This window comes from Gigantopelta aegis, chromosome 6 (assembly GCF_016097555.1).
Source record: "Gigantopelta aegis isolate Gae_Host chromosome 6, Gae_host_genome, whole genome shotgun sequence".
NCBI lineage: Eukaryota > Metazoa > Mollusca > Gastropoda > Neomphalida > Peltospiridae > Gigantopelta > Gigantopelta aegis.
The window spans coordinates 49,797,642-49,817,550 of NC_054704.1; the positions used below are offsets into that span (position 1 = coordinate 49,797,642).

General features: G+C 35.6%; 1 protein-coding gene across 1 annotated transcript; it reads left to right on the plus strand.

The window, feature by feature from the left end:
- The first annotated feature begins 3,721 nt into the window (after positions 1–3,721).
- LOC121374954 (elongin-C) lies at positions 3,722–16,183 on the plus strand. The gene is made up of 4 exons (XM_041502101.1): positions 3,722–3,875; positions 10,779–10,973; positions 11,380–11,428; positions 15,144–16,183. The coding sequence occupies exons 2-4, from the start codon at positions 10,808–10,810 to the stop codon at positions 15,283–15,285; spliced, it is 357 nt and encodes a 118-aa protein (XP_041358035.1). The 5' UTR covers positions 3,722–3,875; positions 10,779–10,807; the 3' UTR covers positions 15,286–16,183.
- Positions 16,184–19,909: the final 3,726 nt, after the last annotated feature.

Below are 19,909 nucleotides of genomic sequence, written 5' to 3' on the forward strand. Positions count from 1 at the left end.
GCAATAAAGTTCAGATAAGTACATATCTCAATACAAAACTTTACAAGACCTTAAAACCATTAATTTTGCTAAGTCGTGTTTGTATATTCCTTAAAATTACCGATATCGGGTCCACTTGACTGGTAGAAATTGAGTTGAAATGGAGGAAGACGTATTCGTGATTTTGTCGTTAGCTGAACGCAGTATGGGACGTCGATGGTATATATATATATATATATATATATATATATATATATATATATATATATATATATATATATATATATATAATCTGTTTGGTAGTAATGCTATTGAGATTCGGACACTTTCGTTTAATTCGGGTATTATTGGAAGAAAGAAATGTTTTATTTAACGACGCACTCAACAAATTGTATTTACGGTTATATGGCGTCAGACATAGGCCTATGGTTAAGGACCACACAGATATTAAGAGAGGAAACCCGCTGTCGCCACTTCATGGGCTACTCTTTTCGATTAGCAGCAAGGGATCTTTTATATGCACCGTCCCAAAGACAGGGTAGTAAATACCACGGCCTTTGATATACCAGTCGTGGTGCACTGGCTGGAACGAGAAATAACCCAATGGGCCCACCGACGGGGATCGATCCCACACCGACCGCGCATCGAGCGAGCGCTGTACCACTGGGCTACGTCTCGCCCCTAGGGTGACATTGACGTTTCACTGCTGACATGCTGTCAACGCGCTGCGCTAATGTGGGACGGGCTTAGGCGTACTGTGTCTCAAATGCATTGATATAGTTTCCTGAATTTGATGTATCAGACCTAAATAGTTTAATCATTTTGGAGTTAACTATATATATACATACATATATATATATATATATAATATATATATATATATATATATATATATATATATATAATATATATATATATATATACTCTTCAAAAGAAGAAACGCAAAACCACATTGTCGTAACATTTGGAGAATTGATTTAATTATTGAATGGTGAGTCCGATAATTACCAAATGTTGCAGGATTGTTCACAATTCACTCTAGTCCATTGTGAGTAAGTGATAGGACACACCACCAAGGTCAAGGTCATCTGGAGTCAATACCGGGTGTGGCCTCCGCGTGTGTTGACAACTGCCTGGCACTGCCTGCCCATTGAAGCAACCAGAGTACGGATGACGTCCCGGGGGATGGTGGCCCACTCGGCCTGCAAGGCTGCTGCCAGCTCGGGCAGGGTCTGGGGCTGTGGTTGTCGCTGCCGGAGGCGTCGGTCCAACTCGTCCCATAGATGCTCAATTGGGTTCAAATCCGGTGATATCGATGGCCAAGGAAGGACATTAATGTTGTTGTTCTGTAGGAAAGCCGTTGTGAGACGTGCTGTGTGAGGCCTGGCGTTGTCATGTTGGAACACTGCGTTGGCGTTGGCCATAACTGGAACGATGTGTGGCCGGAGGATCTGGTCAATGTAGCCCTGTGCATTCAGGTTGCCCTGCACGTGGACCAGGTCAGTTCTGCCAGTGTGTGAGATGGCTGCCCACACCATGACACTACCCCCGCCGAATCTGTCCACTTCCTGCACGCAGTTTGCCGCATAACGTTCACCACGACGCCTATACACGCGACATCTTCCATCATGACGTCGGAGCAGAAATCGGGACTCGTCACTGAACCACACCTGTCTCCATCGCAGTTGAGGCCATTGTCGATGAATCTGGCACCACTGCAGTCGGAGTCGACGGTGTTGTGGTGTTAAGATGACACCTCGAACTGGACATCTGGCACGAATTCCTACCTCACGTAGGCGGTTCCGTACGGTCTGGTCGGATATCCTGCGCAAACCTGGTATTGCTGCGGCTGTGGAGGTGGCAGTAGTCAATCGTTCCCGAAGGTGGCGTACCCGGATGTAGCGGTCCTGCCCGGGGGTAGTGACCCGTGGTCGACCGGATCTAGGGAGGTCACGTGTTGATCCATGTTGCTGGTAACGGTCCCACAGTCTGGAGATGGTGCTTGGGGACACATGGAATGCCCTGGCAACGGCCGTTCTGGATTCGCCTGCGTCTAGTCGGCCGATGGCATTGTTTCTCTGCGGTTCACTGAGACGTGGCATGTCATGGATTGTCAACTGTCGGCCAGATACAGAGGCCAGGCAAGCGAACACCTTGCACTTTTATACTGTCGGTGTTCATGTTGCACGTGCAGACAACGCACGTGCAGTGGTGACATGGTTTGCACGTGGCTGCGTTTTTGCGAATATTCACATTTTGGAACTTTATTGTACAGTAGCTGCGTTTTATCGAATGTAACCGTGGGAATGTGTTTGGGACATGCAATGACCTTATATTCAAAAAGCATGAACCGATAGGAAACATAAAATCGGAGTTATAACCCATTTGTACCCTTTTGCGTTTCTTTTTTTGAAGAGTATATATATATATATATATATATATATATATATATATATATATATATATATATATATATACTGATGGAAAGAAATAAGGGGACGTGTGGTATTTGAGACCAAATGTAATTCACTACTGGAGTAATTACGTCTGTATAAAATATATTGTGGCACTGCATGTCAGTACTGTGGGGTTGACGTCCAGTAACACGGTTAATTTCCTGATACTGGTGGACGAGGATTTATTTTGGTTGTAGTCAACATTTGATGTTACTACTTGCGTGTTCCTTTATTTCTTTCTATCAGTATATATATATATATTTATGGGTTAATTCTGTGGCGTTTGTAGTATCACAAATGTTACAAGTTTAATGGCATGAGTGAACTCGAAAAGGATCAAACTAAAGGTATGTGATGTCTGGTTAAAAAAAAATTCAAAGTGTGTATTATAGACACAGTACACAACTTTAGTTTTTGAATGGCGTGATTGCCCTCTATTCGTCCTTATATTCAATTGATGAGGGGAAAACTCGCACTCCTACTTTCAATAATGATGGATTTTTATTTTTTTTATTTTAAACGAGTATAACTTCATGTGTTGGCCTACTTGTTACAGAATTCACTTTAATATAGAATACTAAACGAGCTTGCCTGTCATACCATTTTATAAAAATTTCATAATAATGATATGACAGGGAAGCTAATTTAGTATTTTATTTATTACAAACCAACTGCAATCCAGCGGGAACGCAGAAGTAAGCAGATGTCGACACCTACTGCACATAATTTTTCTACGAACAGGGTCATCAAGTGGTCTACGTCACGTCAATATTACACTAGTTGGATATTGTGTGATTGTTATGACGTGGGCAATATCTTACACTGGTGTGTAATAAAACAGTTTACTCGGTGACTTGAGACTGTTATTCATCTTATTGTTTAATTGTTTTAAAATGAATGTGCTTATATGTATGATTTAAGCTAGACCGAATATGTCTGTCTCTGTAAAGCTTTATTTCATGTTTTATATTTACTTTTTAATGATTTGTCTATTATATATATATATATACCATGCGTGTGCGTGCGTGCGTGCGTGTGTGTGTGTATAAAACATGAAATAAAGCTTTACAGATTTTTTTATTTTTTTTAAAGAATTGAGAAAACTGTGGCCGGTCAGTTTTATATAACTGTATACATGTTTAGTTACTCTTATCAGTAGTACACGTCATATTGTCCATTTTGTACTACTACTGTACAATTATTTTGATTTGAAATAATACAAATAATATTTACTTATAAATAGTACCACTGGTGAATTTTAAAACAACAACAGAAAACAGAAGCAACCAGGCAGGCGAAAGAATCATAATGCTTAATGCATTACAAATAACTACAACAAGTCATGTGATCTACATCCGGGTCACTTGTTGGTAAGGACAGAGAGCTTGTTTTGTGTCGTCTAATTCAGGGGCTTGCGCTGAAAGATCTGACTTTATTGCGGTAAGTGGAAAATAGGTTACATACTTTTTTCCTATTATTTAATTATATGGGCGACTTAATAGTTATTCTTTATCCATGTAGGTTTTTCTACGATCTTTAGTTTTTCAAATTTAGACGGAGAAAACAATGGAAACGTGGATTTTGACGATTTAGTCACATAACATTAGTGTAATATGCAAAATTATATCATGTTTGAAACCATACCTCTTTTCTCTCTCTCTCCAAACAGTTATAAAAACAACTAATGTTAGGGTCCATGAATTATAAAACGTAGGAAAGGTAATAGCATAGCTATATTGATATATTATTTAGAGCTGATACTAGTAATACTAATAGTATTAGTATCAGCTGTATGACTCAGTAATACTGTATTATAGTTTATACAGTGCTGTCCGGTGTATCAGCGCACCTAAGCATTCAAAGTCCCATTATGATTATCTTTGTGAACATTGTGAAATACTTCATTGTGAAATACTTAATAAAATGTGTCTCTCACCAATGAAGCAGTGCATAATCTGAGATGCCTACAAATTGTTTTATGTCTGTAGTAAATAAACATTTTAAAATTGTCCACAAAGGTAGACACCCCCTTGTATAGAAAACGATTTGCATGTCCGGTGATTCGGCACAGTAGATGTGGACCGGTGATCCCGTTATTTATAATCTGCACATAAACGCTACACTATTGTCCCAGGATTATTTAAGACTGTTTTGTTTTGCCTTGTTAAAACATATTACTAATAAAATGAACGATCACACATGACCCATGTCGTGATCAGTTTCGGAATAATTTTCTCAAGGAGCACTACAGCAGATGCATACATTGTCATGTCTAGCCCGAGTACTCTGACTGTAAGAGAGCTAGACGGACATTTGGACATAAACACGCTCTCATTACAGTCAGAGACCAACCTATGTCTTTTTTTGGCAATTCCTGACTACCAAACGGTAGGCAACGAGTCCCGCTCTAATACCACAACAATCCTATGTTTGACGTCAAATACCTTTACATCAATCATTTTCGAGTTAAGTGATACAAAAAAATCCACATATTAATCACTAATACACTTACTACAGAAAGAAACCCGACAGCACCCACATTCAGCTACGCTTCGTGACACTCCGTCGCAACAATTGCAAAGTTTGGCGATCTATTTCGAGACGTAGACCACGTGATCGCGCACTGGGCGATTCCGCCTTGTGCAGCAGTTACAGGGGCCGTCTCATATCAAGCGAAGTTACAACATGGAAGAGTTGGCTAATGCCGTTTTGGATGAATTTGGATTTCATTACGTCATTAAACCAAAACAATTACACATTATTGATTCCATTTTGAATTTGAAGGATACATTTGGGTGTTATCGACAGGATACGGCAAAAGTATGTGCTACGTACTGCCTCCTCTTATGAAAGATAAAGTAAGTAGTAATTTAATTTGATTATTTTATGTTTTATGAATTAGTCATTAGTACAGTAGTAGAGTGTGTGTGTGTGTTTTTTTTTTTTCTTTCAACAATTACGTAACGCTCTTGAGGGGATGGGGTATCATAAGATGTATTCCGAGGCGTTAAGGGGAAGGATGGCAATGCTTGTTACTGCAAAATCAAAATTGAATCGGTGCATAGCTCATTCGATCTTTAAAACTTATCTTATAGTTGTTTTGCTATTCAGATCAAACTAAAAAATATTGAAATTTGTTTTGTTCAACGACACCACTAGAGCACATTGATTAATTAATCACTATCTATTGGATGTCAAACATTTGGTAACTCTGATATGAGTATTGGAGAAGAAACCCGCTACATTAGCAATGGATCTTTTATATGTACTTTCCCACAGGCCACTGACCAGTTCTGGTGCATTAGTTGGAACGACAAAGAAATCAATTGGTTGAATGGATCCATCGAGGTTGTTCGATCCTGCGACGCGAACACTCAAACGACTGAGCTGAAACCCACTCCCTAAGAAATATGCGGAAATGACTCAAATGTGAAACTGTGGTGTAATATCTCATTAAAAAGCAAAAAGAAAAATAAAGAAGAAAAAGGCGGTAGGATACTAGTAAATTAAGTAATAAAAATAGTTCAAATTTTGTTTTCGGTTGGTTGTAAGTATTCTGTTTGCTTAATAACTAATTTCATATGAACGATCGTTTTATCCAAGCAAATGTAAATCACATATATGTATGGTAGTTAATAATTATTGACAATGAATTAACCTACGTAGAACACAGCCCAATTGTTTTCAACAACTGAACAAAGACCGATTCTGTAACACAATACTCAATGATCAGTTGTAGACAGGAGTTCCGTCATAGTAGACAAGCTGACGCCTAGGGACCGATGGCGATGAGTTTCGCCGTATGCATGTATGGCCACAAATGACTGCCAGGTCCGATGTCGGGAATTAACCTGCTTATATCAGTTTGATGTTCAAGTACGCTACCACGATTTCTGATCAGGGCCACAAACTGTACTCAGAACGAGAGGGTGTGTGGGAGTTTTAAAAAAAGGTTTAGAACTTTTTTCAGCGTAGAATGTAGCCACAATTAATGAGATTACCCATCGATACGCATTGGCAGTTAACAGTACGACAATGATATTTGTCGCTGATTTACAAGTTCTTTTTTGACTGACGATTTGTTTATGAAAATAATAACCGCTTGATATGAGACGGTCCCTGTAACTGCTGCACAAGGCGGAATCGCCCAGTGCGCGATCACGTGGTCTACGTCTCGAAATAGATCGCCGAGCTTTGCAATTGTTGCGACGGAGTGTCACGAAGCGTAGCTGAATGTGGGTGCTGTCGGGTTTCTTTCTGTAGTAAGTGTATTAGTGATTAATATGTGGATTTTTTTGTAACACTTAACTCGAAAATGATTGTCTTACAGTCAGAGTACTCAGGCTATGTCATGTCATGCATGGCTTAAGTTGCCTACATGGATTTTTTTTCTCTGGTAGACACACACACGTGGATCTTATTTCGCTTTTATTATTATTATTATTATTATTTTTGGTGACAGTTGTGAACTGGAATGACTGTCAGTTTCAGTTAAGGTGTAAAACTTTTGTTGTTTGTTAGCATTTGTCTGTGTTTTCCTTCAGTTTAAATTAAAACAAATTACTATAATTTTTAAAATGCGGAAAAGGTATTTTTAGACTGGTTTTAACATTCTTAATACGCATCCTGGAAAACCTTGAACGTGTTTAAATTTTATTTTCATCAAGGAAAGTGCTTAAAACTTCTGGAAAAATGAATTAAAGTCCTGGAAATATATATATATATATAAAAAAAAATTCCATTTAATAATAATTATTTGGAAAATATATTTATAAATAATCGCATTTGATGTCTGGTTCCAAACAATATCCTTCACGCAACAGTAATTATAAGAGGTCGACTGCCATTGGTCAACTGTTAAAATACATACCCATTTAGAAGGCATGGACATAAATGAACACAACTTGTGATTGGTTGAATCAATTATGTAACTGTCAGTCTTGTTTCTGACAATTGTGAAAGATAAATAATTTAGCAGTGTTCGAAATAAGCAATTGTCCATTTGTCACAAGTGAAAATTTACTCGGACAAGCATAATTTACCTTAGTGGTTATCCGGCGGACAAGTAAAATATTTTTTTACAAAACAGTATCATAATTTTTAGCAATTAGTTGTACTTAAAAACAAAACCCCCCAACGAAATCAGTTTCTCATCGCAATTTGTTATACAAATATCATGGTTTGAGAGTTAAAATAAACATGGTCTTGATAACACAATAGTCTTTAGCTCGTGAATATTCGGAATGCCTTTGAGTTGCAATTGAGTTCCGAATTCCCCACTCGGAACATTTCGGCTGACATAAATAATTTATTTGTTTGATGTTTAAAAAACCGCACACCCACAGGTAACCTACCTCCCAAGGTAAGTGTTTTTAAATGGCACCATTTTATCCACATTTGAGTGTAGTTGTTATTTAACAGTTTTATTAGGCCTACTTATTCCATATTTAATACTGAACAGAATACAACAAAGACTTTTACCTCAATCCCCCCTGTAAACTGGATACCCATGGATCGAACTTACTTGGGCCAAATTTGGTCCATGGGTTTAGGGTACTGTTTAGAGGCGATTCACTGCATCATGTAAACTTGTACATACTAGTATATGTAACAGTATATGATTAATAAAGGACAACAGTAACATTTGGTGACACGCAGATTTTCATTTATGACAGGTGATTTCGACAAGCACTGCCAAACAATTATTTCCAGGCCTTAAGCTGAAAGTGAAAGTTGAAAATCAGTGACATGTTCTGAAGGGAATGTGCTTGAGAACAATTTAACTTTGTTTTCATTGAATCCTAAACAAAAACACTAATTTTTTATGAATTTTTTTTACACTGAAACTATCTTAACTGTCAAAAATTCTACAATTTGTTGTAGTCACCCGAGCAAGAAATTACACGCAATCTGCAGTGAAGAGTAATAAGCGAATTGGTTTAAAAAGATAAGCCCAGGGTTATAACTTTTCCTTCTGCTTCCACTTCCTGTCCTACATAGTTGGAAGTTCAAGTTCTTTACCATTCATCCTTGGTTGTGTACAGAAAGCGACACCGATTTCGCCTTGTAGCGACTGGTATGATGAAGTCAAGCTTGTCAAAACTAAGTTTGGGCTCGCGTGAGCCCTGATCAGGAAAAATTGTAATCAGCTGAAGTATTCCAAATATGGAACATTCCAGTGTGTTCGATTGGAAAGTAGGTGACATGTCACCAAATCACAAAAATCTTAAGCAATTAGGCCCTACGTGTGTACCTGTGTATAACTACAAACATTTAAAAACATTTTAAAAACACAACAATGTGGAATAAAATAAAACTGATTATATATAACTATTGTAGTACTCAGTAGTAGTCCCAGAAACTAACTTTATAATGAATCTGGGTAATTGTACCATTTTGACATAATTAAAATAATTCTAGCTAGCTTCCAAAATGAGTGGAACACACTACAGATTATTATTATTATTGAACATTATCCTTATGGTTTACAATAAACAGTGCCATACATATTATATTATTTCGAGCTAATAAAAAAAAATTCTACCTCTTAAGTCACACACACTACAATATATCTAATAAAACAATGTCTTCACGCCTCTTACATCACAAGCTACACAAAATATATCTATACGGATATGTGCATTGATGGATGTCAAATTGCTATCATCTGTGTACATGTATCTGTCCAGAAATAGTGTTACGTTGAGTTGATGTATGTGCTAATGTGTTGCATCAGTTACTAACTGGGGTCTTATGTCAGTTACAACAAATTTTAATTCTTGGTGTGCCTTCTTAGATTATTATGTTGCCATGTGGTGTACCCATGTCAGAACTAAGAGAATATGAAAAAACCCAATATGCGGTAACACTGTAGGACTAGGAGGGCAATAATAAAAATATGCTTCAAAAGTTAACTGATGCAATGAGGTCATGTTATAAGTTAAAATCTATTCAAAATTTATTAATTTGTGTTGTTTGGAAATTACCTTTAAGATCTTAGAAACAAAATGCAATACTTAGGTTTATCGTATTCATCCAAATTTAATGACATTTTTGAAAAAAGTTTTCAGTACAATTTCAGTAGCAAATAGCACAAACTAAAGATGGTCATACGACAGTTTTGAAACAAAACCTGAGTATTTTATGGTTTAATGATTATTAACAAATAATTCTATGTGAAAAAATATATGCATAACAGGAATTATTTTGTTTCCCTCCTAAGCTATCATTTTTCATGGAATTGCCCTGTACTAAAGTTGACAGGTTAATGGCTTATAATTATATGGTTACGATATACTGAATACTAGTATATTGTTCATACAGACACCACTCACCATGAAGCTAATTTACAAAACAGGTTGACTAAAAAACCTAAGGGTGTATAAAAGGTAGTGGTGTAACTATCGATATTTTGATATATTCAGTGCCTTGATAGCAATGCATCGGTAGTTAATTCAACTATCGATAACTATCACAATTGTTTGCTCACCTATCGATAGTTTCGATAGATTGCATAGTGAAATATGGTCTACAACCAACACATAATTTCACCAACTAGTGACATTATTACAAACACAGATATACGTGTATACAAACACAGACATATATGCATGCACACTCAGACAGACAAATACACGCATGCATGCATGCATACATATTGGTCACAACACTATTGCAATACTATCACAATAGTATTTTAACTATCACAATAGTCGCCCCTAATGAAAGGAGTGAAAAGCACTGGATGCAAAACTTAAGAAGAAAAACTATGGATATACATGTACAGTTAGACCTCGTTATAACAACCACATTCATCCCTGGGTAACTTTGTTGTTATATCCAAATTGCCATTGTAAAAAAAAAAAACACCACTAGAGCACATTGATTTATTAATCCTCAGCTATTGAGTGATCTGTTGCTGATATTTGTGAAACATTAAAACAAATTGATATAATTGAACAATAATTTATTAACGCCAGTTTTGATTCGTTGGAAAGTGGAAATTCTGTAAAATGTTATTTATAGTAACGAGAACATGACTTTACCACGGCAGTGGCACGAGATCTTGCGCACCGTGGTGCATGTTCGTAATACGTGTTACATGCTCTTGTGACAGGCAAAATGGATTTTAAACTAAATCAATCTAATGGTAGCTGTGCAGGCCAGATGCAGTTATGTACTGGTATGCTTTAACAGTCAAAAAGTTAATATTAGTGGTCATTTTGTTCAACACAAGGTACAGTTGCTAGAATGCCATCGCGTTTGCTATTAATAGAGAATCCATGATCGGCTGACTTATTCTGATGGTCTTGGAATAATAATATTTTAAAAACCTTTTTGTAGGTAAAGCCTATTCCCTCTTTCCGCCAGACATGACGGACAAGGATGAGAAGGGGGAAGAGGAGAAGATCTATGGGGGGTGTGAGGGCCCAGATGCCATGTATGTCAAACTGATTTCATCAGACGGCCACGAGTTTATCGTCAAGCGGGATCACGCCCTCACATCTGGCACGATTAAGGCCATGCTTAGTGGTCCAGGTGAGTGATTTTAAAAATCAGTCGTCATCGTATGAGTGATAGATGCTATGGAATTTGCTTTATGAGGGAGACACTTGGTGGGTTTGGGGTGGGGGTGTGGATTTAATTACTTTCTTCCAAGAAATATGAAAGGTTACAGGATCAATCCTCATCCCGGGACACATTTGCTGTGGAATGTTAATGAAACAATAATTCTCCTATTTCTTACTTGAAATATATATTTCATGTGTATTGGATATTTTTATATTGGTTTGAGTTCATTGGTATTGTATTTAGAGTTTTAATTGTCAACTGATCATATGTTATTTTAAGATACATCCAATTTTGAGATTTGAGACTGTGTGTGTTGATTGGATAAAGATGTGTATTATAAAGTGATGTTGAGATATAATTTTTTGTTTCACAGGTCAGTTTGCGGAAAATGAGACAAACGAGATTAATTTTAGAGAGATACCGTAAGTAATATTTGTGCATTTTTTTACTGAATAATTGACTAGGTTGAAAGAATAAATTGATTTGATAATTACCTATATGCTAACTCAAGTTTTAGTCCAAATTTGAAGATTTATGGTTTTTTGTGTCAATATTTGGCGACAGTGGTTATCAGTAGGGCCTCCACAAGTCCAAAATATTGGACTCGAGTAATCGAGGGTCAAACTCGACCCAGACCTGAGTACATGTCTGACACTTAACTGGATGATGATGATGAGACTAAAGAATAAAGTATAATAGCATTATGCATCTTAATTCCAGTGCTGAACAAATCATGCCATTGTATTGCATTCCACACATTCTCATAGCCATATCAGTGTTCTCGCTGGGTGAAAATTAAAGGAGGGCAGCCGCGCGACGCCACACTCTTCAAAAAAAAAAAAAAAAAAAAAAAAAAAAGGGGTGGGGGAGGCAGCTTGGTTACCATGTTGTTGTGTGTTGGTAGACTTTGTGAAAAAATATACTCCTTATTTTGCCTACGTAAAAGTGCAAAAGAGTGTATACAAAATACAAGCATACTCTTCTTTTAATTGAAACGAAGATGTTATCGGTGTGACATTCACGGGCAGTTCCGGTTTTGCTGAACTGATCAAAGTTTTAATATTATTATTTCAATAAAGATTTCAAGATATACGAAAAACAATAAAGATGTTTGTAGAGTGATCCCCTAATGTTGGATACATTTTTTGTTATTTCCATCTTCACCGAATGAATCGATCGCTGTGATAATATATTATGTTTTTGTAACGGTGGTGTATATATTATTTGGCACCCAAGATAAATGATTTTAATGATAAACACTCCCAATTCCGTTGTTTTTATATGCGGTGGTATTCCCCCAAAATGAAAAGTTTACAATATTTTATAAAGAACCGCTGAATAAACAGAATGACAGAAAGTAAAACTCAGTTGCAACCAATTATATCTGCAATTGAGGACAAAATATTAGATGATAGTTAGTGGAAACAAAAGACAGAATGACCGTTCTGATCACATGACAAATTTGGCGCAAAATAAGTGGGGGTTTTATCAATCAGAGATTGCCGAATCCGTAAAAAAATTAAAATGTTTCCATTGCTCAAATAAAATATAAGTTTTATTGTGTGTATTAAACATACAAATGGATACAGGTATGGGACAAAATAGAGGCTGTTAAATTACATTACGGTAACTGTTGTAAATGTTTCGTCAGTTGCTTTTGCATACACAGCGCGTTATGCGGCTTGTTTCCTTTGATGTCCAGTGTGCAGACCGATCGTTGTGGGTTTTTTTCAATTTAGTTATCAATTGAAAATAGAGTAGGAACTATTTTTTAAAGGAAGGAAATGTTTTATTTAACGATGCACTCGACACATTTTATCTATGGTTATACGGCATCGGACATATGGTTAAGGACCACACAGATATTGAGAGAGGAAACCCGCTGTCGCCACTTCATGGGCTACTGTTTTCGATCAGCAGCATGGTATCTTTTATATGCACCATCTGACAGACAGGATAGTACATACCAAAGCCTTTGATATACCAGTCATGGATTACAGGCTGGAACGAGAATTGGCCCACCGACGGGAATCGATCCTAGTTTGATCGCGCATCAGGCGGGCATTTTACCACTGAGCTACATTCCGCCCCTATTCTTTAATCATTAATGTTTTAGAATTGTGTAATGATCACTGAAATTTGCATAGCAAATCGTGACACGATACGTAACAAAATGATTCCTGAACTTACATATTGAAGATCCCTTGCTGTATATGAGTTTGATTATATACAGGGTAGGTGCAAAGATTGAAATGAATTTGCAATGATTAATTGTGGGTCACGGATTTAGGCCCACAGTTCGGTGCACTGTTTTTCCATTTGTTTATTTTGATTTTTAAAAAAGGGTACATGTAACAGCATTTCTGTAGCTTGCACTCTGGAATCCCAATGAAGCGAGAGTATTTATTTCTGCTAATCACAGCACTCAATTCTACTGCTATGCTATTGTGGTGGCTTAACATGGTACAAATGGTATTTTTGTTTTCTAGTTAAGACAGAGTTTTGTCCTTTTGTTATTTTTTTTATGATGCATTTATTTAAGTGACTATTGAAAACAAGTTTGTTTCTTTTAAAATAGTTTATTAAATATGTGTGATAGCTGACGTCCTGGAGGAAAGTGCTGTGGACCAAATTTCAAAATTCATATTTAAAATTTTAAAAATAAATGGTCCCATCCCTACACAAACTTGTGACAAAGCATTGCAGTTCTTTAAAAGTAAGAACCTGTTTTTCTGTAATGAACAGTTTTTGGGTGGCACTAAAATGAGGAGTTGTAATTTTTTTTTATCATCTTTGCAGTTGCCGTAAGTTTAAATAGCTGAGGTGTCATTAACCAACCAATTGTTTCTTTCTAATGCATTATAACAGATGTGTCTCACATGGCCTCAGACCACAATTAATTTCGCTATATGTTTCTATATAGCCTTAGTGGCTATAACATTTTTATTAATATCAGCAGGCCCGTGAAGTTTTGTATGTACCTTTGCCTGCATGGGGGACACATACCCTGAAAAGGACAACCCCTGTTGTCCAGCTCTTTCTCCCAGCATATTGGTTTAAACAGACACACCCTCTAAACCAGGCCGGAGTACACCCATTTTACACAAAAAGCACTACTTTTGCATGGGCCGGAATTACCACAAACAAGTCTTCAATGTCAACAAGTTACACATGTTTACAAACTACATGCTATCCCCTGTCACTTCAGTCAAACAGTTGCCACTTCATAGCTGTCTGCCATGAAATAATCACAGTCAAACAGCAGACTACTTGCACGGTCAAACTTCCGGATATTGGACAACCAAATGGGAAGATAACTGTAATCTGAGGCCACATGTAATAAATCTGAATTAATTATAACATGCCTAAAATTAATTTTGTGGAGTGGGAAGTAATCTTTACCTCTCCAGTTTTAATAAATTTTAATCGGGAAGTACATGTTAAATATTGAGGAGTAGTTCTTTAAATTAAACTAACACCAGGATTTTATTTCTAAAATTTGCCGTGACACCCATGGTTTTGACTGGGGGAATTTTTGTGGTGTTTTACAAACCAGAAGAGGGAATTTTCATCTTAGTAAACCAAGTTAGATTTTAAAAGAGTAATACTATACATACATGTACTTGTATTTATTCAAATTAACATATCTATTTTATGTTATGAAATGTTATGGGTGAGGGAAGGGGTGTTTGTCAAGTGTTACATATCGATTTCAAAATATATCTGTATCTAATAATAAACAAAAGAAATATCTACATTCAGATTGGGAATGTTTTAGTCCAAAATTGGGAATAAAAAATATCATATAGCCTTTTGTGAATGGTGGGGAATGATGCCAATTATCGGAGTCTAAAAACATGGGTGATGAAACCCTGCTAACAGTAATAATGTAACTCTTTTTTTTATCAGACTCCGATACACAATTTCATCTTATTTTACCCCTTGAGAAAAAAAGTAATTCTCGATATTTCTGAAGTGCTGAAAAATAAGATGGAATGCATAAATTGATTGTGGGACCAATTGTTAAAAATAATTTTTAAGCAGCATTTGCTGTCTGCCCTCTGTAAATTTTTCTAGCCTCATTTCAATGATTATCATCATTTTGTTTATGAAACTTCTTCTCCCTGTTCTTTTCAGATCTCACGTTCTCCAGAAGGTCTGCATGTATTTCACATACAAAGTCCGCTACACCAACAGCTCGACAGAAATACCGGAATTTCCGATAGCACCAGAAATTGCCCTGGAACTCTTAATGGCTGCCAACTTTTTGGATTGTTAAATTATTAAGCTTTCCCGAGTTTACTCTGAAAAACTTTTGACAATTCTTTGATAATCATTTATTGTCATAGGGGATTTTAACCTGTGTTAATTGCAATGTTTGGACCTTAGTTTATGAAGTGTGTTTCTGCTTCCTCTATATCCAGTTGAAAACTTCATCCTTATGCAAAAATGTTTGATCTTGGATCGAGGACAGCATGGATATGTATGTGGACAGGTGTATTGTCAAAAAAAAACCAAAAAAAAATTAAATACAAATTTTTATATTTATCTTCTGGGAAAGAGTAATGTATACATAGAACTGTGGAAGAATTTTATCATTTGAATTGACTGAATCGTATTTGATGCATACCAAATTAGTTTTTTTCTTTTATTTCAGTGAAATCGCACAGTTTGCAATTGGTGTCTACATATAAAAACGGCTAATAATAAATTACACACTTTTGATGCATTAATTTATCAGAAATATATCAGTTTTTTTTATACATATATATATTTAATTTTAGTTATTTCGGTTGAATTTTCAGTTGCATGTATTATAAATACCATCAAACACGGCCCCAGAAAAAAAGGACGATCGGACCAGCAAATGTTTGAAAGTGCAAGTTTTAATTACATTGTTCCTGTGTACCACCAAAGTAGAGCAGTCATTGATTCTTGATGTTTAATATTTGACAAATTGATTAAAAATTGAAAGTAGTGATGTGTGGCAAGCATTAAAATTGTCGAATTCCTGCGCTTTTATAACAAGGAATAGTTTACTGTTTTGTTTTTTGTTGTACATGGTTTTTATTCCTTTGTTCCATCACCTGCATTCAGAAGACATGTAGAATTGACTGTATAGCATAAAATAATGTTAATTAATAAATGTCTTGACCGTGCTTGTCATGCTAACAAAACATGTTCCGTTGAGTTTTTTGTTGCAGGCTTATTTTAGTAAGGAAAGAAATGTTTGTTTAACAACATGTCGTCTCGGTTTCACCTATGGCTATATAATGTTCGATGTACGGTTATGTCGATGCTAAATAGAGAGAGAGGAAATCTGCTACTCCTACAAAAAAAATCAGGAAGGTATCTTTTATGTGCACTTTGTTAGGCAGGACCGTTGCAGGAACACTCGACAACTTTTGATATACAATTTACAGGCATCAAAATGAGTCTAGAACAGCCGTTGAGGTTACTTGTCCTCCACAAATTCTTATTTTAACAAAACCTACAACCTTAACCTTTGATCAGTTATGGGTTTTTTTTTTATTAAATATATATTCTTAGTAACTACAGTGAGAAAAGTAATATGAATGGATAACAAAGTGTCAGTGTGTCCGTTATGGGGTATTCAAGTACATAGTAATAATGTAAATGTGATAAATGTGTCATAACACATGTTACCAGGCTTGTATTTTATGGTTACCAACTTGCCTCACCCTAAACTCGTCTTGAAGAGTATTGATTTTTAATAAAAAAATTCTTACTTATGATACTTATACTTTTGAACAGATCTTTACCCTCTGTTTTCAACTTAATTTTAGTAGTTTTTTTTAGGTTTTTTTTTTAAATATATTTATTGCCCCAGATATTTATATATTGATAATGTCAGGGTTGGGACCCGAAATCATTATCTTACAATAGATACATAAATATAAAGTGCATTCAATAAAATTACTAGTTAATTGAAACGGTCAAATTTGGAGCACAAAATTAATGACAGACTAAATATATAATAAAAGGGGAAATTAAACAGATCGACAGAGAGAAAAGAAGAAGAGAAAAATCCATATTTCCAAATATAGAAAACAAACGTTATTGGCTTTTAGGTTACAAAAAAACTACACCACCAACAGTATGCATCTTATATTGGAGTTATTTTTAACTATTAAGGCTAAGTTTAATTTTCTAGACATCTTTGCCAAGGTGCCCAGTTTTCATCAAACTCTTTTTATGTGAACAGTTTTATAGAGTATGCATTTCTCTATTTGTAATTTATCTGTAATTACATTTTTAATTCCAGTTGTAAGAAGTATATTCTTTTGAAGTTTTGTTCTATATGTATAATGCTTTACATTGACAATAAGCCAATTCACAAATTTATGATTTGTATGTATACTCCCGAATAGAACCATACTTTTATCAAGCTGTATATATTCGTCTTTTTGCTGTAACCATTGTTCTATAGTTTTCCAAAGTTCACTGACTTTAGGGCAATCATAAAACAAGTGTTGCAATGTTTCTGGTTGCTGATTACAAAAGTTACAAGTACTGGAAGCAATATACTTTATTTTATATAAAAACGAATTTGTTGGTATAATCCTATGTAAAATTTGGTACTGAAACCATAGGAGAGTTGGGTCTTTCAAAATCATAAATGGAAGACATACTTTGCCCATTTTGAAGGAGGAAAACATCCTTCACGAGAATATTTCAATTGTGATGTAGGAACTACAGTAGCCTTATTCAGTATTTTATATATTTCTCTACTTCCCGATTTGTTTTTCGCAAGAAGCTTTATTTTCGAAGGAAATACTGGATGTTTGTTTTGTTTCGTACAAATAATTTGATTGCACATATTAAAGACGCATATTCTAAAAAAATTGATCGTATATTATATTTTGCATTAAAAGTGTTATAATCCATAAACTGCCCTTGGCTATCTAGTAAATCATATAAATAATAAAACGCCTTTTTCAATGAAATTCTTATATAATATAGGTTTTCTGTCTATTAGTATATTACTATTATTCCAAATGTTCAAACTTAGAATTTCTTCTTCATTTTGAAATGTTAATTTTTGTTGAAATAAAATCCAACTATTTAATACATCCTTCCAAAACATATTTTTAATTTTCTTTATCCTAAGCTGAATTAAAAAATCACCTGGTATAATTAAGTCTCTGGTTGTTAAACCTGTTATAGACTGAAAAATATTTGCCAATTTAGAATTGGACCCAAACAGTCTTTTTATAACCAAGTCAGTTTTAATGCTGTAGAGAAATGTATAATATCTAACATTTTAAGCCCACCTTTTTCATAATCTTGCACTAGTATTGTTCTTTTTATCAGGTCAGGTTTGTTTTGCCATACAAAAATAAAAAGTAATATTGATGTTGATCAACAATTAATTTTTATATTTACCATTATCCGACACCCAATAGCAGATGTATTTTTTATACTGGGGTGTCTGTTAAACATAAATCCATTCACCAACTTACCAGACATTATGCTTATTTCGATACCTGCACTCGTAGAGCACTGGTGGGATGGTAAAAACAGTCCTACTACCGACTTAAATCTTGCTCCATTTGAGTAATAATAGTCTAAGCTCCAGGCTCCGTATTCATAAACATACTCAAGTCAATGTATGATACTTATCTATGTACTTTAAGTATGTATTTAGGTATCATACATTGCAATCTAATTAAAATTAGCTCCACTATTACATGTGGATCTAACACCAGCCAGTTGGAGCTCATGTCCACCAATCAAAACCTTACTTGCAGAATCCTGTCAGTGATTTAATACTAACAACACTGCGTAGTCCCCAATGTCCAGGTAACATTTCGTCTGTAAATAATAATTTAAATATTGACCAATCACAGCGAACCATACCAATACGTACGGGGTGGGTTATCAGTCTTCAATTGTACATTAAAAATTATTTATTTATTAAAAAAAACACTAAATCAGTCTCCAGGGTGTATACTACCAAATCAAATCCCATAGACGACAATAGTAACATATGCGGCTAAAACTCCTACCTGCAACGTATCAACCGACATAAACGCCACGGATATAAATACTACCACCCCTTACACTTAAAGTGAATCAGAAAAAATGGGGGTCAAGCTGCTCGTTTCTGACATAACGGGTAGCGTCTATGACTACCCTAGTTTCGCACAAAATTTGAGTACTTTTTTTTACAGGTACCCCATACATGTTTCAAGCACATTGGTACTAGATGAAATAAAATTGCACATTTATTTTACCCAGATGAAACTATTATTTTTTACAACCAACACACTCACATTTATAACCAATCACAGGACTTGTGGTGTTCACTTCTCTATCAAAAGTTCGGTGCACCTCCAACTTTGACCCAGCCGGAAGTTATTTGGTATAGTACTACCTTCAGTTTTACATTACAAATTGTTTATTTTATAAAATAAAACATGTTTTAAGGGATTCGTAAGTCACACGAAACATGCCGTATACCCTCAGAATAATTCGGAATGTTTTCAAATTATTTTTAAATCACTGGCAGGATTCTGCAAGTACGGTTTTGATTGGTGGACATGAGCTCCAGCTGGCTGGTGTTAGATCCACATGTAATAGTGGAGCTAATTTTAATTAGATTGCATACATTGACTTAGTACGTTTATGAATACGGAGCCAGGGCCCCGCTTTACGAAGAGCGATCTTAGCGCTAAAATCACCTTAAGTGTTAACTACCTTATACACTAAGGTGATTTTAGCGCTAAGATCACTTCGTAAAATGAAGCCCGAATTCTGTACGGCCGCTATTTCTTTTTGGACCGGACATGGAAAGCTGCAGGATTTTTTTGCTTATTTTATCAGTTGTACACATCTCTTGATGAAACTACATGTTGGTTCGGGGTACTAAAACCAAACAA

Bases quoted from the DNA above. Each gene is read 5' to 3' on its own strand.
- LOC121374954 (XM_041502101.1), top strand. From the start codon at position 10,808: ATGACGGACAAGGATGAGAAGGGGGAAGAGGAGAAGATCTATGGGGGG. The intron at 10,974-11,379 runs GTGAGTGATTTT...TTTGTTTCACAG, and splicing joins GGCCATGCTTAGTGGTCCAG to GTCAGTTTGCGGAAAATGAG. The intron at 11,429-15,143 runs GTAAGTAATATT...TGTTCTTTTCAG, and splicing joins ATTAATTTTAGAGAGATACC to ATCTCACGTTCTCCAGAAGG.